General features: G+C 41.2%; 1 protein-coding gene across 4 annotated transcripts in view; it reads right to left on the bottom strand.

The window, feature by feature from the left end:
• gramd1bb (GRAM domain containing 1Bb) overlaps nucleotides 1–22,935 on the bottom strand; it is an 83,018-nt gene that overhangs the window by 17,351 nt on the left and 42,732 nt on the right. For all 4 annotated transcript variants that reach the window (XM_035679468.1, XM_035679470.1, XM_035679466.1 and 1 more), the window contains one exon: nucleotides 5,007–5,217. In XM_035679468.1, coding sequence (XP_035535361.1) covers nucleotides 5,007–5,217 — 211 coding nt within the window. The remainder of the gene's footprint in view (nucleotides 1–5,006; nucleotides 5,218–22,935) is intronic.

Raw genomic sequence — 22,935 nt, 5'->3', positions numbered from 1 at the left:
AGAGAGAGAGAGATAGAGAGAGAATATCCAACAGTTAAATAAGAGTTTTGCCTGCGACTCCTCTGGGATTTTCAGTGGTTTTGGTCTGTTTCTATAACTCTCAACTGTATTATTTGGTTTAAATGTCACCACATATGGCGTTGTAGATTACAGAAATGTGAAAAGTTTCACTTCAGAAGAATTAATAAGGACCACATTTCGGGAACATCTTTTGTGTTAAACTTTTGTCATTAAATGAAAAAGTGAATTTTGGAGGAGAAATCAGCCCAGAGTTAGAAACATCAAAAATGTCTCTCTCACGATGGCAAGCAGGCCCTTTAAAATACTTTTTGTCATTACAGATTAATCAACAAAACAGTTGGAAAGTACTCAGAGAACAGTGTGTGATGGACCTGCCCAGTCACTGTAAATACTAGGGTGGCATCAGTTTTTAGATTGAAAAAATGTATCTGCTTATGACTTTAATGCAGGCTTTAATTGATGCAGAATCTTGAATATAAAGACATTAAAAAAAGCCATTTTACACAGTTCACAAATCACGGTCCTTTCACGACATTAATTCAGGGGATGGAAAGCATGGGAAAGGACACGAGGGACTGAAACTATCAAGGGTATCCTACAGTCGAACAGCTACAGAGGAAGTGGAGGGCCAGGGGATTTAATGGGGGCCAGCAGGGATTGTCAATGGGTCAAATGAAAACAAGAAGAAATGCTTACTTTAATCAGGTTTAGTCTGTCATACTGAAAGAAAATTAAAGAGAAAACAAAATGTTAACCAAAGCAGTGAGCAACATGAACACAGAAAGGAATAGAAAATGAGAGGAAAGGAGCTGAGGTCCAATGAGTGTGTGGCTCATAAACCACTCTGAAGTACATAACTGCCATTACAATGTGATAGTTTCAGAGGTCTGACGCTGAAAATGTTGCTAAATTTAACTCTCCACCTAGCTTGCATGTTACATGAGAAGCCGGATTGATTATTGTCGAATCATCATCATATGGCGCTTGCTCCAGAGAGGCACCCCTTTCGCTGAATGCACTCTTTTATTTGGATTGCATTAGAGCTAGGGTGATCAAGCTCACGTTGCCAGGACGACCTCACGCCATGTCATGTGACCACTGCTGACCACAGAGGCTCAAATGTGTGTATGTGTGTGTGGGGGGGAGGGGCGTGTTGTACTAGGGTTGGTAGGGTGGGGGGGCTTGCACCGTGGCACACAAGTGAAAAGTGATGTAATCAATTGAGATGCATGTGTGTGCGTGAAACAGACTGCACAACTGCATAGCAGCAAATCATGAGGCTGCTAGTCATATCAACCTCTCACTTATGATCTTCCTGTTTCTGAGCGTCCTATTCTGCCTGTGTCTCCAACATTCTGACACAAGGGAGACCCTATATACTCAAACGCAATATATTTAATGAGTGACAAAAAAAAGTGGGATGAAGCCTGACAAGTATTTAATTGAATGGATGAAGCGACAAAGCAGCCTGCGGCGTATTTAAAGGAAGGGGAGGGGGGTTTTGGGCTCATGGTGCGAGTAAAAAGAGCAGGAGGGATCCTCTCATGTGGCAACAGAGAGGTTGCTCCAATAATGATGTGGTGCTGGAGCTCTGGACTGGGATGCTGGCAGGATTTTTAAGAGTTTATCCCTCAGCAGTCGGGCAGCTACACAGCATGACAGATATAAAGCTCTCATTACCAAAATGTAACAACGGGGTAAGTTTGTAAAGGGAAGGACGGGACACAGGCCAAAGCGGATAAAAAAGGAAAAGGAGAATTTATTTGCAGTACTGTTTATTAGGCAGCAGATTTTCATTCTTGGAAGCGGACAGAATCTTAATAAAAAAAAAAAGGCTCAGTTTCTCCTGTATGTGTGTGTATTTTCCTTTTTAATTGTTTTTTTTCTCTACATTTGAATAGCAAAAAAAGAGCAGATTCTGATCCTGACTACGTTTATAGACACTTTTGATACAAATATTTGAAAATATAATCAGGAATTTGCTACAGTGCATATCACCAGAAAGGAAAAGAAAGGAATGTACAGGAGAGGAGAGGAGAGGAGAGGAAAGGAAGTGAGTGCAGTTGTCTGTCTTAAGAAATGTCCATCTGCTATGATTGTGGGTGCAGATGGGGCTTGGAACGGTTGCAGTGTGCACAGGAACAAGCTGGGTTCAGGTTGAAGCATTGCAAACGGGGTTCGGACATTTCCACAGAGCAGCTCACAAGACAGGAGGTGGGGCAGAGGGGAGGTGGGCACAGAGATATTTGAAGAACAGAAAAAAGAGTAATGCTTACTTTGGAAAGTCGCTTGTGAGACTAGCATGCAATCAGGAGAAGAACAAAGAAAAATCAGATAGAAAAATGAAAATAAAAAGAAATAAACTGCAAGAAGAAACAGCTGAAAGTACAAACAGAAGAGCTGAACAGTCATTATCAGATGGCACACATTATCATATGGCATGTAGCAGCAGCAGCAAAGAGAGAAGGCGTGCACACTGTGTTGTGGAGACAAAAAATGATGAAAGAAAAAGAGAGAAAAACAACGAGTGATTTAAAACAGATGAGGACAGAATGAGAAGGTAAATGAGGACGGGAGTGACATGGCTTATTTCTAACATTTTGGAAGCTCAAATGAGTGCTGAGCGTGCAAAACATTAGAGCCACATGCTCCTTCTGTGAAATAACCTGAACGACTCAATCCATCACCGAGTTCAGTTGTGAAGGGAGATGCAGATGAGCGGGAGGACAGCAATTACAACACCTGATCAACTTTTCTGTTTTTAACCTTTCTCTATCAGTTTCTCCGATTTCTTAAATAAGCTCTTGCTATGTTAACTCATTCAGGGGCTTGCAGCAACCACCGTAGAGATCTAAAACAGATATGTCTGAAAAGTAAACCAATGTCGTCTCTATTCAGGAACCAGGAAACATGTATAGAACACAGCAAACCTGTTGTCAGTGACACTAAGTTCTCCAACTTGCACTTAAAGGATAGGGTCACATTTTCTGAAGTCTGTCATAACACGTCAATATGTACATTGGACAAGTTTTTGCATGTTGTAATCGTTCCCCCTTTTTCTATTCTGATCACTGAGAGATCACTTCCTAATGTGCTTCCATTGTAATTGTGATGGGGAACAAAAGACACATCAGCCTGCTGAAGCGTCACATTAACTTCAGCTAATCGTTGTAGTGTATTTTTTAATACCACACCACTGGATTCAGATTAAGGCAGGATCTCTTCACGGCCAATACTAGCAGGAGGAAAATTCTAGTAAGTAAAAACCTTTTTTTTTGCCTTTATTTAACAGAGATAGTTGAGATACTACAGGAGGGAGCAAGTGGGGATGACATGCAGCAAATGACCATGAGTTGGAAACAAACCTGGACTGCTTTGGTGAGGACTCAGCTTTAGTAAATGGTGCACTCGCTCTACCAGATGAGCTACCGGGCGCCTCACCTGACTATTGTTTTAAGACAGACTTGAAAAAATGTGAACCTAAACACACCATTCTTGTTAACTGAATTTCAGGCTGAAATCATTTCTTGAATATCCTCAAACAATCTTAGAATCAGAAGAAAAACATTATAAGGATAAAATGTTGGAAATATTACTCCTGTATTATCAGCAAAACCGTAGCTCACGACCTGTGAGATGTAAGGATATCTATCTAACAGGTAAACAAACCAAAAGGGCCTAAAACAAAATGTAACAGAGACAACAAATCCATCTAGTTTAGGAAGGATATGGTGTTGAACACATGATTTTAATTAGTATGGTAAATTTTTAATAAGGTACAACATCCTTTCGACAACTAGCATGTCTTCACCAGAGTAACTTTGATGAAGACATGTTGTTTGATAGCTGCTACACCTTATTTAAAACTTTAAATATAACTGTGTGCACCACACCGTATCCCTGCAGATGCTGTTTCATTGCCTGTCTGCTGAATCACTGATTTCACCCCAGAGTTGGCTGATGCACAAGATTTCTTCATCCTTTCCTAACTCTAGCGTCCCCTTTCTATGAATACAAAAACATCCCAATAGTGAGAAATCAGCTAAATAACAAAACACAAATCAGTGCGTTGGATATCAAATTGTAGTTTTAGGAAAGGAAAGGGAGAGTAAAAGACTAGGGAGTATATGGGATGTAAAAATGAAAGGCTGGAATGGAGAGGAGGGTGCAATCTCTCCTGAGGGGGGAGAATGATAGCTGCAACTCGCTAGTTACATATCAGTACGTACAAGTCAATAAGCAATCATAAAGGGTACGTCACTACACTGGAAAAAAGGAACATGGCTGGGCCGACTCTGACTTGTTTGTGAATGACTTACATGTGACAGCAAGAGTTGCAACGTCACCTTGACTACAGTGTCAATAAAGTCACTATAAAACATCAAAGAAAAGCTCTCCGCTGCTATCCTCAATTTGCTGTTGTCTATCTATTTAGGCTGTGTAACTGTTTCACATGCACTCTCATGCTAATGATTTCCTTCTGTGTTAGCATTAAAGTGAATGCAATATCTTCTTTAACTTTAAAAGATTTACAGATACAAGTTTTTATGCTGTATTTTTATAAATTAAATACGTCTGCCTAGTTATCACATACAGCAATGTGTCGTAATGTGTGCTGTTTATGCCTTTAATCAGAGATAACTCACAGTTTCATAGAAGTGTCTTAAGCCTTCTCCTGACCAGTCTAACCTTAATCCATCTGTGTGAAATTGGCACCTTGTGTCCCACAGTGAAGTCTTTCACAACAGCTATTCTGTGAAAATGTTAGAACAGCTTTGTGAGGCACAAAGTGCTGTGTGATTGTTCTCTACTGGGATTCTCTCTCCTCACAGTGCCAGCTCTTTTCAGTAGATGGGACACACTGTTGAGCATTCTTGCTGAGATACTAAATATGTTTTTAAACTCCACTGAAAGTGCAGCACACCTTCATTTCCAACAGGTACATAAGTAAACGGATAAAGAAGGAGCAACTCCTGGTCGCTCACCTTTGAGTTCTTTCCCCCGCTTCTTGCTGACTGCAGGGAGTATGTTCTCTGGACAACCTGCTCAGGCGTAGAGGGAGACTTGTCAGAGGAGTGGTCTGAACCCTTCTCGACCATATTCTCACCCTCCTGGCTCTGTGGTGTGGGAGAGCGCGACCGTTTACGCAGGACTGGAGAGCAGGCAGGTGTGCTCTTGTTTGAGTTACTGGCAGTGCTAGTAGAAAAGAGAAAGAGAGAGGGATAAGAGCATCATCTACACATTCATTCTCATCTATTCTTAAAAACAACTGTTAAGACACGGTATAATCTAGTCTTCAAAAATCACAGAAATCATACAAATACTCCATGAATATACCAGTGCAGACACCATGCAAGGTAGCGCAGTTTAAAGATCGCTGTGGACAGCAGGACAGCACATACACTACTTCCTCATGCTTACATCACTTGAGACTTAATAGGCTTGAAGCAACATGTGCTAGCCTGGCTAATAACAGCTAAACTAATACGGGAAACCAACAACAACAGTAGCAGCAGGGAGGGTTAACAAATGTAGTAAGACACCGTCACACATGACCCGAGGATTTTCTCACTAATGCTGCACTTTAAAAGCAACAAGGAAATCAATATGTTTGTTTTTGAGCCCCATCACCAATTTCATGAATAAATGTACTAAGTCTGGAAAAACATCCAACTTGTTTATTTCAAAACTCGTAAAATACGAGGCCTTGGAATGATTAAGGATCCTTTGCCCTGAAATACTATAACTGCTGGCATGGCTGTAGCAAAGCCACTCTGGGAGATATAACAAGAATGATTAGAGATAAGATGTCTGGTGGAAAGCATCATTCTGGCTTTTAAAGCAGGACTATAACATATGAGTTTATCATTTGAAACAGAGGTACATATGGACTTTAACAGGGGGATTTGCTTTAATACCTCCACTAACAGCTCTCCAGCCAAGGAAGGACTGTTCTCTTAAGATGGGTAGTCCCTGTCCTTCCATTGTACACAAAGTTCCTATCAGGTAGCCTCTGTGATCCAGCACTAGACACTCTCTTTTCTTACACACACACACACACACACACACAAACAAACACACACACATACATGCGTGCACACACATACACACACATCAGTGGCTCAGCAAGAAGCCTTCTCCTCACAATGACAGAAGCTAACAAAAGGCTCTGTAAGTGATCTGTGTGGCAGGGCACCCGCCAGGCACAGTTACTTGACATGGCGTTATGCAAGCCATTACGTCACTGCCAGCCAATGGCCGCTGTTAGTGGCCATGAATTACTGATCTACTGTTACATTCAGGACTTCAGAGCAGCTCAGAGCACTGAATCATAGAGGGCAGCGTTGACAGCTTCTGTCTGACTGTCAGTGTGTTGTATCAGGAGCTGGTTGATTTTAAAAGGCAAGGACAACAGAGAGCCTGCACATCTGTTTAATGCATGGGGATAGATAATGCACGTCTGGTGTATTATGGTACCTCTGACATCAATTTATATGATTACCAAATGGTCTGTTTTTCAGTGGATGATCATTTTGACTGTACTGTACACTGTGTACTCTGCACTGACTACTGATTAGTCCCTACTGACCTGATTAAGAGTACATTTGCAGGTAAAGAGCTCTTTGAAAGACATTAATTGTTTATTATTTGAAGTAGACATCTACTACTGCCACAGCTCAGTGGTAGGTGAATGCAAGACGACTCCTTACTGCCGAGTTGCAGTTTAAAATGACCAGGTGGTGTATGTTGTCCACCAGGGTATGGAGTCTGAGTACAAATCCTCACTCTGATGGTAGAAAGCATTGATATTCAGCATGCATGACCATCTCTGTCTGAGCCAGGAAACTGTCTGGGTTACACACACATGCAGTACACACTCAAGTTGTTGCAGATGGGATATGTAAAATATCAATATCCCTTTTTGCACACGTTGGTGTTAATGCTTTTCACATGCTCTGTTTGAGGCGGACACATTAACTTCCAGGGTTCCCCCCCCATGGAATTGTTTAGCTGAGATCCTGTTGCATCTTGTCTTGTGATCAATTTTGTTAATAGATGATGTCCTAAACAACATCCACATCTATCATTAAATATACAGTATTTGTTGTGTGAAAAAGCACCTGTTGAAGGTATAGTTTAGTGTAGTCTTTTATAGTTTTACAATGTAAGCAGAGGTGGTCTTTATTTCAGCCCTAGTGTTCTGCCTCCAATATAAATCACTGATTAGTGTTTTATATTTTACTTTCATTACCTCATCTTTGGAAACATCAACAAAACTAAATAAGGCTACAAAGGGTATTGTCTTTTGAAAACACAGAAACTGACTTTATCTGAGTACAAAATTACTTCTTACTTTATATAGCTAAAGAGAGCAGTAAGGTGGGTGTAGTGTAAGAGTATTGTAGAGACTTTGAACTGATGTGGGACGAAAAAGGTTGGATGTATCAGTAACAATCAAGCAGAACAATGTAATTTTGTCGTGAAAGACAAATGGTATTTGGCTTCAGTTGTCTGTCTGTCCTGATAATGTCATTATGCATACAGTATAAGGCTAAAATGTGAATGTCATTCAGTGGTGGTCAGTTCGTAGCACGACACGAGAGAGGGAATTGTGGCTACATGTCAGGTACTGGCCCTCCGGTTCTGTTTGTCTAATATCACTGAACCATTTCTTACACTGGGCCACAGTTCTCCTTGGTCAGCGCAACACATTAATAAAATGGGTTATCTCCTCCCAGGATACTTTCATCATCGTATGCTGTGGCCATCTCATTAGAGATGCTGTATATTTGCTTGTGGCCATGTCTACATGTCTTGTCCAAGGTCATCAGCTTACTCTTGGGAGCAGCTTTTTGGTCAATTAAAAAGTACTAAAAAGTACACTCTTAAAAATAGCTTAAAAAACACTTGTAGAGGCTCTGGTTGAATCTAGTTAAAAAAACTGGCCATTATGCCTGAGTTGGAAGTGAGGGATCATGACTTTGTCATGGCCAAAGGGACTTCTCTCGGTTGATCTTTTTATACTCTGCCCTTCTGTCTACACTCTTGACTGAATAAATAAAGATAGCACTCTTTCTAAAGCTTATGCCACTACTTAAAGCTACATTTTGGTCAGTTGGGGCACATCATAGTAGTAAACCAAGACGGATCAGACAGCGAATGTAAAGAAGTGATTTAACTGGTCAGTATCCTGCTCAAGTTGGGTTGAAAAACTGTTTAGAAATAGTTGCTTCTGCCTTTGTACTTGTGCCATGTGCATCTTGATTGGGAGAGGTACGCATGATGAGGTGATTACTCATCAACGCTGATCACACGTTGTTGACAATTGGCATTGTCTACCAGGACAGGTACAACAACCTGACAAAAGGATCAAAATTTCTCAGTAGCAGAGTCTCAAATCATGGTTGGTGTGCCATTTTGTAGTGTTTTATGCAAATAAAACAGATGGATGTATCAGTCATATTTTTATACTTAAAATATTCTGGATACCAGCTGCAAAGGTTCTCGTTATAGAGTATTAACAGTTCTTACTAGGTTTACATTTGAACTTGGGACTGGTGGATCTCATGGCGTCTCCCACACCCTCTCATCCATCCCAAGAGCACACGAACAGGCCACCCAAAAATAATCTGCCGTTAATGCCATCATACATAGAAACATTTGGCAGATAACACAGACATACTGCACACACTGTGTTCCTAACTCTCAAGTAATTGCATCCACCGCCACTGCATGTTCTCCTGCAAACAATGCACAAGCACCACCCAAACATTAACAAACACATTAGTCAGTTTCAAAGAGACAAAGATGGCACCATCATACAATGTGCCAGTGGTCTGGTTTTCCATGTAATATATCCTAACTTGGTTAATGATGACTGGTCAGCTTTCATCATATGCTGAAAAGCACACACACACACACATTCACACTACCCCTAACACACTGTAGGTCAGGGTGGATAGGTACAAGACTGGAGCTTAAATCTAAGCCCCATTAGGTCATTAACTACACAACTAAAATCTTTTGATTTTAATATTATGTATTCATGTAGGTTTTAGCAGTGGTTTGGCCTCTTAGACAAAAGGGTTTGGGACTACACAAAAATATGAGATACATCATTTATATTGGCTATATTGTGGTAAACAAAGTAATTTGAAGGTTGGCTGAGGAGCAATACTTTTTATGATTAGGGTCTGTTGGGTAACAAAGCCCAAAAAAACAATGTTACATAAAACAAAACATTTACAAGAGGATCATCTCTCATACTTTCCCTCCACCCAGCAAGCAACAGGATTTCATCTGGTACAGGAAACCCCACTTGTTGTTTTTAGAAGATGAGGAATTCACGGATCACCTCGCCTTTCCAGATACACGGCGGTAAACAATGGGGACAAGGATCCATCATCAGCAAATGGATGACTAAGCCAGATATCAGTCATTCACAGTTTGCTCTTTGAACTAGCATGGTGGTGTGGATAGAGTGAACATGCAGCTGACGCTAGCCTGCAGAGGAGCAGACAAAAGCTTCTATCACAGCTGCTTTGTTAGTAATGGCTACATGAAACAAAACACAGAGTTTGACATAAAGGAAGAGTACCTGCCGGGGCTTTATCTCTGGACTGTAATGCTCTGGGAATTAAATGAAAAAGCACAATGAGTTCTTCAGCTGTAGAACAATAGACACAGCTGTTGCCACCTGTACAGTAGCTGTCTATTACGAGAAACATATGACAGTTTTGATGCCATAAAGGACAAGTTGATTGGTTGTGTAAAGATGAAAAAAACAATATACTAGTCTCTTCAATTTATAAAACGCTTCTTGGAATCAAATATAGCAATAAACTACAGCTTGAGTGAGTGATGGGAATGTGTGCCTCACTTATGAAAACTGGTGTTTTTGGCACCACTCACATGAGCTATTGAGTTATAGAGTTGCATTGATCAAGTGGTCCAAAGACTTCAATGATGTACTGTAGAGAGAGAAAGAGAGCTGACAACAATTTAACAATTAAAAAGCCATTTCACTTAGAGCACCGCACAACTACAAAGCTCAAACAAAGCTCAGCTTAGAATGAATATCACTATAGCAACAGTGAACAGAGAGAGTGGTTTAAATATTCAGAGTGTGTGACTAAATATACTTCACCAGCTCTGCTGTTAGAGATGCTGTCTGAGCGGGAAATACAGCAGGGAGGCAAAGTGAGAGACACTGCATCACGGCCCATTGGGGCTTAGTTTTTGCACATTTAATGATTGATTTCTGAACTTTTTGATACAAATATCAGTCATTCAAATTTATGGATGTTAATATTTTGTAATACTTTTCTGCATCTAAAGATTCAATATATAGTATAGTATATAGTATATATAATATATATTTCTTTTGGTAATTCATACATGCAACATATTTAGTTTAACTGAATTAAGGCTACATTCATTGTAGTTTCTCCAAAAAAGGCTGGTAGGCTAAACATCATACTGCATATTAAAGAATACTAACATGGGTTTGGGGTATATAGAATTTAAAGAGTTGGAAAATTGAACTGATTAGCTCAGCAAATCGAAAAAAGGTTTACAGGGTTACAGACAGTTACTCAAAGCTTATTTTCATTTTTAAATGTACTGGATCTAGTATTATTAACATCTTACTTAATTATTAAAAGAAAATCAAAAATTTTGTACAGCAAAGCATGTTCATTTGCATACTGTGCGAGAGATATCAGTCCCAGAGGCTCAAGCACAAAACTCATCTGCATTACAGAGCTCTGCACAGACAGACAGACAGACAGACAGATAGACAGATAGACAGACGACTTCAAGGTGTGGATCAGACAGGACCCCAGCATGTCAGAGTCACTCAAAATAGGTCAAGTTCCTACATACAGAGTGAAAGAAAAAAATAAATAAAAGAGAAACAAGCATGCTGCTTGTGCCACTTTGTTACAGTCTTTTCTTTAAATAAGCTCTAAAGCTCTAAATCCAACTGGCTCAAGCTGTCCAATCGTTCAGCTTTACAATAGAACAGAGTTCCGGGCCTTTCTGAGGGCCCCGCTTGTTTTCACAGTTTTGCTGACCCTGGAAAATACCCATCTGGCAGTGGCCCTTCGGCTCCGCTTGGTTTGAAAAGGCCATGAGGAACACCACGCTCACCAGCAACCCCTGCGCATGCACGGACAGGAATGCGAATACAGTACACAGAAGCAGACATAAACATGGGCATGAATGTGGACACCGAATACACACGCCCACGTACTGCAGAAACACATCACAGCTCACTCTGTTTATGCTTGAACGATAAACTTAGCAAAATCACACACATAATCTACCAAACACAACAAACTCAACAAGAACTATACGTTATATAATCAAACCCATCCTACCCCACCCATTCATACTGTCCGCACTAACATGCATCAAAGAGCCTGTCATACCCCTGATGAAAGACACAGTCCCTCAACACCTCGCCGTAGCAACCCTCAAGGCAGCGACAGCCCTTGTTTGCCACCGTTACACACTCAAACACCACCATGTCCTCGTAGTCAGTCCCCAGTAATGAGCTGTTCATCCAGCGGATCATCCCAAAGACTACGCGCTGCACTTTCCTTTCTCTCTTGGTGTAAAAGAAGAAAGGTAGCTGGACAGATAAATGGAGAGAGAGATGGAAGAGGCAGGCAGGGAGATTTTCTTTAGCAGGCTTAGGGCCACTGATCTTCCCTGGCCAGCTCTGATCTCCTAATAACCAGCTTACATCGCCCTTAATGCCACCTGCCAAAGAAGAGGCACTGGTGGTCTGAGATGCAGCTGCCCTCCCCTTGGACTCTCCTTCTAAATAGTACATGTTGATCTTGCCAAGCAGGGAAACTAATCATTATGCAGGCTCCATCTAAGTCTGCCTGATTGCAGGCAGGTAGGCACGCTGTTGTTCCCAGCACTAACCTGCTCGTAGCCATGTAGAGAGCCGCTCCGCAGCGATCAGCCCTTGTCAAACGGCTTCATTCACGCAGCGGGAGCCGTGGATGAGGCATAAGAGGAAGGAGAAGGCTTGGAGGAAGAGGAGGGGGGAGAAAGGAGAGAAGAGAGAGGGATAAAGGGAAGGAGGGGGGACGAGTTCTGGACCATGCCAGGAGGATGGGGGGAAAAAGGACGAGGAAGCGGACGCAGCAGAGGGAGATAAAAAGAACGTATTTTCCTGGCAAATGGAGAGAAACCACTGAAGCTGGAAGATCAGACACTTTCTTTCTCTTTCTCTTCCTATCATGCCCTCTCTCCTCCTTTGTCTAATTGAAGATAAGCTCCCATTCTTTCTAGCAACCTGCACCTTTCTGTTCCCCCCTTTCTTTCTGCCGCTCTCCCAACCGTCGGATCATCTGCCTGATTACTGCATCCGCTAGTATCCAAGCAAGGCTCCTCTCTCGCGATTTCAGCCTCTCGTTCACAGAATTTCACGGCTGCAGACTGACAATAGATGGAAAGAGATTGAGGATGAATGTGCAAGCGGATAGAGAGAGAGACAGAGAGAGAGAGGGGAGGGAGGGTGAGAGACAGAGACAGAGCAAATGAGGAAAGAGATGGCTTTCACTTTGCATTCCACCTCTACTTGGTGCTGGTGCACTGAGCCTGCTGCTTTCTCAATTATTCATGTGTTTCATGAATGGAGGGGCTGACATCACCGGCATTCAGGTTACTTTACATTTGAAGCTCCTTCTAAATCACACAATAAGCTAGACTAGGCTTTGTGGTAAACACAATTTGTGGGTTCCACATAGACACACCCTCACACAAGCAAATCAACTTCTTTTCCTTTAAAAACTAGAATAGAAAAGTCTGCAAAAGTAAATGGAAATATATACATCAGTCATGAGTACAGCTGCAACAATTAGTAAACTAATCGATTAGTTGATCGACAGAGAAATATTCGCCAACTATAGTAATAATCGAGTAATCAAAGTAATTTTTCATGCAAATAAGCCTCTCAAATATGAAGACTTCCTGCTTTTCTCTGTTTTGTATTATATTAAAGTGAATATCTTTGGATTTTGGACTGACAACACAAGACACTGAAAGACATCAACTTGTACTTGTGTCACTATTTTATAGACCAAATGATAAATCGATCTACCTTGAAAATAATCGGCAGATTAATCGATAATGAAAATAATCGCTGGATGCAGCCCTAGTCTTGAATCCAAAAGTATTTTGAATGTGGCAGAACATTGACTCTAGGGTACCAAGAAGTGGATATCTAAAAAGTATCTAAAAAGTATTGCAAAACCTGTGGCATTAGATGCTTGTTGTATCTTGCCAATATCAAACAAATAATAAGAATGAATGCCCCATTAAAAAACACATCATACACATATATTTCGTTATTTCATTGTCCCTTGATGCCACAGCTACTCAACTGTGCAGAATGGTCCAATAAATAAAGATAAATGACAGAAAATATGAAATATTATCCATTGTGCATCATTATCATCTATTTCAAACGGTGTGTGTCATCCAGATCCTCAGGCAATCAAACTGAATTTCAACGCATCGCCAAGTGCAACTTTGGTCATTAGTTATTCCTGCCGCAGTGTAAAGTGCTTACTTCAGTTGATTTCACTTTTTTTTGTATTTGAAGGAACGACTGCAACATCAACTAAATATGCTCCTAAATACATGTGGGAATGGTGATTTCAACTTCAGATGAACCTATTTTCCCCTTTGGCAGTGAAAAGACTTTTCTTCTTGTTTATTTTTTATGAAGTTTGTGACAGTTACAAATTACACAGACTGTGATGTTTCCTTAGAGTATGTTCAAATTGAGCGGATCATCCAAACCTGGTATTTTATTCAACATCGACAACAACATCAGATTTAAAAATTTGATAGACCTTTTTCGCAGAAGACATGTTAAATTGTCACAGTAAGAAAAGCACAGGTGTAAATAATGAAATGAATGATGGATCAATTCCATTTAGCTGCTTCAGTTTCAGGGTCCTGGTATTGTTCATGCTGACTCATTGTCACACTAGTCAGGTTTCCATCCAAATGCAGTGCAAATGTGAACCAAATTTCCAAGAAGATTGGCAAAAGAAAATGCTAATTAATGCTTGATGACATTTATGTTGGTTTCATGTATTAGTTTGAGGAACGTTACAGTCTCATCTGTAGTGGAAAAAGTAAAAAAAAATAAGTCACATCCTTCACTATGACATGATTCAACTTATTTGTGTTCTGCTGTGAAAAGGTCTATTATATAGATTACAATATCAATACTGACATGTATTAAAAATTTAACTTGGAATATTCCACACAATTAGTCTTTAGGTGTATTCTTAAATCCTCTTTTATACATAATGTGTTATTATGTATGTATGTATGTTTTTAAAGTTAGAAAATGTAAATAATTTGACTAGCTTGATTGACCTCGTAATCTTAAAGCCTGTAAGGAAGTTGGATGAGGCCTAATTTCAAACATCCATACAAATCAATCATCTCTTACAAGAAAATGTCCCCCATACCCCGACAGGCTTTATCTAAAGGGCTGGGACTGGATGTCCGACATTGGGTTACAAGGGTTATGGTGGATTACGCATTTACTGTAGCGTTTATGAACTAACTGGTGTTTCCATGTGCAATCAACTAAGACATAAATGAAAAGATGACAGCTAAAGTGCTGTTTACTTGTTAAAGTCAAACTATCACAAAAGCTGTTTTATTAAAAAATAAGGTACAGCGTTTCCACTGCTCATTCTTTTTTTAACATCTTATAAACCCTAAACAACAATGATTATTTACATGAACCTGCCAGGAAAGGTAATTTTAAAGTAATCTTTTCACACACACACTTAAAGATTACCACAGTCGGTAATCACCTCTGTATCTCTATAAAGAAGCTAACAGAGCCCTGAGCTCTGCTGCTGGAAAGACTTGACCCCGAGGCTACAGCAATGCTGGCTGCCTCTGTGGGAGCACTGAGCGCAGCCGTGCTGTGGAACAAAGGGAGCTGGTCCACTGAGCCGGACCACTGTGTGCCCAGATAAGCCTGCCCAGCCTCACACCAACAACTGACCTACTTAGGGGACCTCTGTTCTCACTGTTGTTGCACCCAAGGGAAACGCAGATGGTCAAACTGACCCCACACTCGGAGATATGGTATGTAATGAACAGCCACAGGTTTTATTCATTCATCTTATGACTGACAGACCTGACAAGCTTGAATTGTTTCAGTTTCATTTTTTCAAATTAATTCTGGTGTAGATTTAAGCCGAACACACCCCAAATGTTAACGACTCCGAAAAAATGTCTTCATCTTTTTGAGCCGGAAGGCGTGCTGTTTACAGAGTTGTCATGGCAACATCAATGTGGCGACGCCTGGCTGGGTCGGAAATGTCTGTCAGCCTGGCTGTGTCTCGGCCGTGCAGTTGCCATGGCAGCCCGTCAAGCCATTCATGTGCACCGCCACTTGAAGTGTTCCCAACTAGAGGGAGAAAGAGAGGGCTGGAGGAGGGTGTGTGTTTGTGTGTGTGTGTGCGTGCAATTAGTTATCTTTAAAGCCCTGGAGTTTAAGTGCACTTTGCTGTAAACATGTTCTGAGTGACAGGAGTTGTATCAGTGGGGCCCTGACGGCTGACATCTTCATTTTACTCATGGCAAAAAGACAGATCATGACACAACACATTGTACAAAAAACAAGCAGAAACAGTATGAAACCACTGTGTGTCATTACCTTTCCTAAAACTATTTAAATCCAATCCCACAAGCATAACTTTAGCATTTAGTCCCAGGCTTAATTAAAATGCTTAATTATCCTCAATGTGTGGCAGCCTAACATAGTAGCGTGTAACAATTTTTGGGTTCTTATTGAAGCTACGACCTACTGTACCTCTGGGTACAAAAACCTGTTTTAAAAGCAGCTATAATTAAACACACTGATTCAAATTCAAGAGAGCAACTCAGCCCGGTGAGGTAAATCAAGGACTGGTTGGTGATGTCAGAGAGGGGCAGGAGGGTACAGGAAACTGGCAACCGGATTAAACCCCTGTGGGACACGCTGTCCCAGTGGGACGGCTCACAGCCACTGCCATCTGCAGGGGATATATAGGCGGAAGGAAGCAGGCTGGGCGACGAAGAGAGGGTGAGGAGCGGTAAGACGGAGAGTGTGCGTATTTGATCTTAGTACAAGGATATTAAAACTCTTTTAACGTCTTAAAAGAAGTGTTACGTTGCCGTCGATTTTATCCTCAAAATTAGAGCTGAAATTAGGTAATTTATTAGTCGATGAACAGAAATGATAACCAAGAATTTTGAATCCACCACCAACCAGTCAAGTTGCTGTTTACATTAATTTACATTTGAGTCTGTCCAGACTCATATAATTTGTGCAGTAAATACTTGGAAGGGATTGAGGTGAAACTCACTCACTCACTCACAAGATCACAATTATCTAGGCGCGCTGCAATACGTCATTTGCAGTCAATGATGCTTGGAAATTCAGAATGAAGCAGTAAATGGAAGGCAGAATGGACGAAATGGAAAGATGAAAGTCCATACTGTGCCACTTATTGGTGGGTCATCCCAGTCAACATGTGTGTGAAATCTGCCCAATTCATTTGTAAACTATGGCTAAAAACCTATTTTGGGGTCACAATGACCTTTGAGTCATGAGCGTCACCAACTGTGTCTGGCCAACTGTGAAATATGGTCACGACCTTCTGTTTCCAAGTTATGGTGTTGAATAATGGCCAAAAAAGTGCTTTGTTGTCAAAAGTATATAAGGAAATATCATTTCATTTTATTGTATCCCATTAAACATCTTTGTGAAACGTTGCCATAATTACATCAATCCTTGACTATGACCAAAAATGTGTTAATGTGTAATATTGAGGCCACAGTGGCCTTTGAGTTAAAACTGTCAACCAGCTGTGCATTAAAAACACTTAGTTTGATATCTAATAAATGGATATTTTTGGATTTGGACTGTTGGTTGTCTAAAACAAGCGATATGAAATTATCAAGTTGGGCTCTGGAAAATTATAGCAGCCACTTTTCACCATTTTACAAACAAAAACAATTAGTTGATTGATCGAGAAAATAATCTGCGGATTAGTCGATAATGAATAATAATTATAATTGCATTCCTAGTCAAAATGTGGTATAACGTGACTTCATTTCTCACTAGCATTTATTTGTATATATTTGTATTATTTTTTTTAAATTGTCAAATAATTAGTATTTTTATATAAACATGTAACCTGGAAACATTTAAAGGAAAAAGTTCATTTCCACTTTTTCACATTTAGCTGTTTATGCTAAATGTTAGCAGGTAAAATGAAACACACAGGGCAGTGCTAGAGTTGGTGGACAATCTATCTAGATAAGGTAGCTAAATTATATGAAAACAGCCACCAGTATATGACACCTGTATGTATACAGAAACACACAACGTTTACAGTACTAAAAGGCGACCGGGTTAGGTAAATAGGAAGCTATTTTTTGCCGTTGTACAGTAGCGTTAGGGATTCAAGGCAGGGGGGAGGGGAGCAGCTTCTGATTGTGCTTTTTAAAAGCATAATGGAAAATGGCCTTATTGTTGAGACAGGCCTTATTGGAGAAACAAGTGTATGGAACGCTAATGTGATGTCCTTTCATCAGACATCCATCAGGGAGGAGGTACATATGAGTGTGTGTCCCTAAACGCAACTTCCAGTCCATTAATAATGAGGCTGATAGAGGCTGAGGGAAACAGGGACATTCCCTCCCACAGCAAGGTATGACTGATGTTGTAAACGTTGCCTGGAAGTAAATGCACCTGTTTGTCCATGATAAGAATTTTTTTTAAATAAATACATAACATTTTACTGTAGGATTAATGCAAATACAACCAAGCCTTCCTTGTCTTCCTTCCTTGTTAACATGAACACTTACTGCCAATTCACACCTACTTCCTTGATCATTAAGTGCTATGCAAGCATCAGTTTTCTTGACGTTATTAACCATTGCAAAATCAATGCCTGTCAATCATGTCAATCATATCATCTCAATCCCGAACAGAAAAAAAGTTGCTTATATTGGGAGCAGGCAGAGGAGTGTGTCGAGGAACACTATACAGCATAATCAGTGATGACAAATGGGAAGGATGCAGCAATAAAAAAAAGGAAAATGGGACAGGGGACGAGAGAGAGGGAGTTAATAAGCTGTGGCCAGGAGGCAAACAATTCTGCAGTCTCTCTTCACTGCAGAGCCCCTGCTGTGAACTTTCAGTCCATTGTGGCCCAGTCTGATGGTGCAGTGCTTTATCTGTGAGGCTGCAGTTGGTTCCGAGCCTCCCAGTCCATTCCTAACAAACTCTGCCGTCGACATTTTATGATATTGTTTTCAGAGCAAGTGGAAACTGTTTTTTAGGAAAGGGGATTAATCATCACTTCTGATGACCGCACTAGATCAAAAAGCACCAGCCGATCGATCAGTAGTTCACCTACAGCTAAAGCAGAGGGTCTTTTCCTTCTCCCTCCCTCATACTTTACATATTGAAATGAATCCTCTCAGTGCAGATGCCTGGGAGCTAAATTTTTTAAGTCAGTCTAAAATAGAGACACACCTGGGGATGTGGTTGGCATGCATGTATGTGAGGATCTGAGGCATCATGTGTTTCTGTGTATGACAGCATGTACAACTTGTACTTGTGTATAGACTAGGGCTGCACGATATGATAAATTCATTATATTGCGATTATTTGGACAGTTCTTGCAATTACGATAGGATTCAACATTAGTGTTGAAATTATTATTTTTAAATCACAAATTTAATTTTCACAAAAAAAACTATTAAAATCATGATGTGAAATGATGTGTTTTCTTAAATCTGGAGAACCAGATTTGTAGCCAGTGCATCTCTGCAGCACTACAATACTTCATTATAATGTGGTTTTGTCACATATTTTACCTTTATCAAAAAAGCTTCTGTGATTTGCATATTGCACTTGGCCATACTGCACTTTCGATAATATTTCGATTAATTGTGCAGCCCTAGTGTAGACGCATGCACCCTTGTGAATGTGATTGAGCTAAAATCTGCAGTCTCAGAGGCGTATAAAAGCAGAAATCACACATGGGAGACTTCTCTGCAGTGTTCCACTCGGTTGCCCCACTGCTTTGTGACCACAACATGATACAGTGCCTCTGCCTGCTGATTGGCAGCAATCAATAAGATAAAGGGGATGAACAACTGACCGGACAAGTTTGGGGTACAGATTCACAAAGGCATTTATGTATGCAAGTCCGCGCTCACAGTTTGTCCAGCTGTCCTGCAGCAACAACCGGCTTGTCCATGGTGCCACGTGCAGAGAGTAAGCTCTAGCCTGCTGTCAGTGCCTTGCTGTTGCTACAGCTGCTGCTGTTGGCTGTGTGTGCACATCTGTGTCTGAGTGCATGTGTGTGTGTGTTTGTGTGCAGATTTAAGTCACACCAAATGTCATATCAAGAGCAAACATCCCCACACTGGGGTCACTGCCAAATCCTGAGCAATCTCTCTCTCTCGCACTCACAAGCATGCATGTACGCACATGTGGTTGCTTTCTCGCTCTCTTGCCTCTTCCTCGTCTTCTGACAAGGAAGTAATGCTGCAAAAATATCCCCCCAACCCTGCCTCTTAATCACAGCATGCACTATGACAAACATACACCCAACAGGGCAGCCTGGTTTCCAATCTGAAAACTCTTTTGACACTCGCCCTGACATTAACTCACAGTGCTGTACATCACATATTACATTTTTTAATACGAAGACCAATCATTTTTACTCACACTTTCATAAGTTCAGACTCAACTACTTTTTCTTTGGTTTGTTTTGATGTCATTTTATTACATGTAAAGATCCTTTTGGGACCATATGCCTAAAAAACAGTCTTAAACCTTAAAAACCTTAAAACAAAGCCTGGCTACTGATGCAAATCCTAACACTTCAGTAAGCCTGCCATGGCACTAAGGACTTTTTAATTTATTTAATGAATTTCTGTAGTAGGTTGGAATTACATATGCTTTAGTTGTAAGTTATGAATATTGTTGCACACTTGAAGGTCTGAAATTCTGATTATATAAATTATGTGAATTGCTTCCCTGTGTTTCTGGACTTTTTATAGCATCATTTCCAACTGCATGTGCTTTGAATCAGCTTTACATTCATTTGTGGCATCTTTTAAGCCCATCTAGGCTAAGCCTTTTTGTATGCATGCCTAAATAATCAGAACTACATCATAACCTTAAGCTATCTCATTTTTCAACAAACAATAAAATTGTTAAGAACAAGTATCTTTGCACAAATATAAAGGCATTGAAATACTACAAGAATCACAGTCCAGTTCAATCAAATACATGAAGAGCTCTAAACCAGTTAGCACTGATAATCCACTGGCAGCTAGTGGTTTATAACACCCATGACAACTAATGTTCTTATTGAGGTATTGATTGATGGAATGACCTCTAGGTCACACCGTTTTGCTTACGTAGCACACACAGAAAACCAAATGCTGCTCTGATAGACACTAACAACAAGAGTGAGATTTCAGCTAGTTCTTCTCATTGATGAATCTACTAGTGGGAGTACCTTATCATTTGCTTCTTGATTATTTGTTTTCCTTTAAGGTTGCTTGAAACACAGCTGAATAGAAGCTTTGTGACCATTTTCCATGTTTGAAACTAGTTTTTAGAAACACATTTCTTGATTAAAAGCTTAAAAACATGTTGTACTTTAGGAGAGCAACCACAGGCATATATTCAAATGTGCAGTTATATAACATGACAGCATTACATGCACTATACCCAGCTAGCCAACCAGACAACTCACCTCCATGTATAGCACGCTACGGGATACTAACAGATGGCTGTACAGTGGTAAAGTAACCTGTGTCTATAACGGCGCTGCATACAGATTAAGTGACGGCAGGTTGAATAGTGTTTCTCTGCTACAGAATGATAAAGAGGCCCTGGATGTCTGACACACATAGAAACAGGAAGACACATTGCCTGACACGCACATACAGTATGCACTCAGTCTGATTAATCTTATGAAGCCCTCAGAGGAAATGTTCAAAGCTGCAGTCTACAGCCTAAAGAAAAAACGAGTGGAGGATTAAGTGATAGATTTGAGAGGCATAAAAAAATAAGAAGACAGCAGAGAAGAGAGGGATGTAAATGAGAGAAGGACACAGACAAATATAGAGAGAATGAAAGAGAGGCAGGGAAAAGAAGAGGTCCTGTAGGGAAAAGAAGAGGTCCTCTTGAAAGTGAGCAGGAAGGAAGCGGGACGCACGTTGCTGAAACTGCTCCCCCTCTGGTTTTTTTTCCCTCCTGCAGTGCTCTGTAATTCGTCTCTAAAAATATCAGGCAAGAGGAGGAGGAGGAGCATAAACAAACACAAGGGGAGGAGAGGAGAGGAGAGGAGGAGGGAGGATGGAGGGGAAAGTGCACAGGGAGCACGCACCGTAGCAAAACAGGTTAAAAAAGAAAGCGAGAACAGAGCCACCTGGATGTGGATCTGCTTCGTCCATGTGAGATGAGGAGGGGAAACAAGGAAAACAAGCGAGGAAGACTGCGAGAGGGAATGTCGGGGAGAGGCAGAGGGAGCATGTGTCTGCTCTTTTCCAGGCAGCCACGTGAGCGCTTCTCCTCAGCTGCTCCGCTCACACTGAGCCCGCAAGAGGGGAGCAGAGCGGGGTCGCCACAGTCAATTGTGAAAAAAAAAAAAAAGTCCTAACTAGCCCACACTGGTTGCACTGTATATACACACTCTGGCCACAGCTTAGTGGTGTCTTGTTACATACTGGAACATTTTCTGGAGATTTACATAAGCATATAGAAACGCACAGGTGGAGATGGACAGATAAGCACACATTTATCTAATGTGCTCTTACCAGCCTTGCCAAGAGAGGTCTTAGAATGACATATGTCAGTACAACCACAGTTCAGAAAAATACCAGAAAACGGTCACACACTAGTCGCAGACAGTCTAGTCCCTGGCTAGGCTGTGCTCTGCATACATGACAGCCTTAAAGCTACACAGCCGAAAAACAGGTTACATTTCCAATACACAATCAGAGGAATACAACTCTCTATTCAGTCTTACCAGGCGAGCTTGAAGCCTTTCATTAGTACAGCGAGGAGTGTCTGACATCCATAGCGTGTTGTGGGCACTGGGCTGCCCGTTCACAGCGCCGCATGCTGACTGACAGCCTGCCAAAGCCTCACCTCCCATACACAGAGCAGGAGAGATGCACGGAGGGAAGAAGGGAGGAATGGATGCAGAGGCAGATGGATTGTTGGGGACTGAAGTCTGGAAGGATGATCCTCAGCTTTGCCCACCTTTCCGTTACATTCCTTCGCTTGTGTCGAGGTGCCGCAGTGCTGAGCGATTGTGCCAGAAATTCACACCTCCCTGGGGTTCTTCAGTTTTCCCAAAAGAGAAGTATGTGACCTGCGCCGCAATATTCACCACGCACACAACTGCAGCATGCAGCAGAGGTAGAAGGGCTTGCAATTGTAGATAAATGCCAACATGGCTAATCGCTGTTCCTCTCTAACTGTCTTTTCTATCATGCTATCACACTGTCCCTCAGAGCTTCTCTTTGCTCGCTCAAACTCACTCCGTCTCTCCCTCAGTCTCCGCTGCGGATGAAAGCTGCACTTGCTGTGCTCATAGTGAGCAGGCGCAGGATCTCTACCCTCCCACTCCCCTCCTCCCTCCCTCCCTACTGTTCTCTCTGTCCTCTTCCCTAGATGGCTCTCTTTCTCTATTTCTCTCCAAGATAAGCCGAGCTGGCCCAGTGTGGAGGACTAGAGCAGGATTGTAGCCTCTGGTCATAACATCCTCTGTGCAATGACCCCCACCCCCAACCTCCACCCTCCATGCTATGTATGAGAAGGGTATTAAGTGG

This window comes from Morone saxatilis, unplaced genomic scaffold (genome assembly GCF_004916995.1).
Source record: "Morone saxatilis isolate NCDOM2014 unplaced genomic scaffold, NCSU_SB_2.0 Contig8, whole genome shotgun sequence".
NCBI lineage: Eukaryota > Metazoa > Chordata > Actinopteri > Moronidae > Morone > Morone saxatilis.
This window is presented reverse-complemented; position numbering and strand designations above follow the sequence as displayed.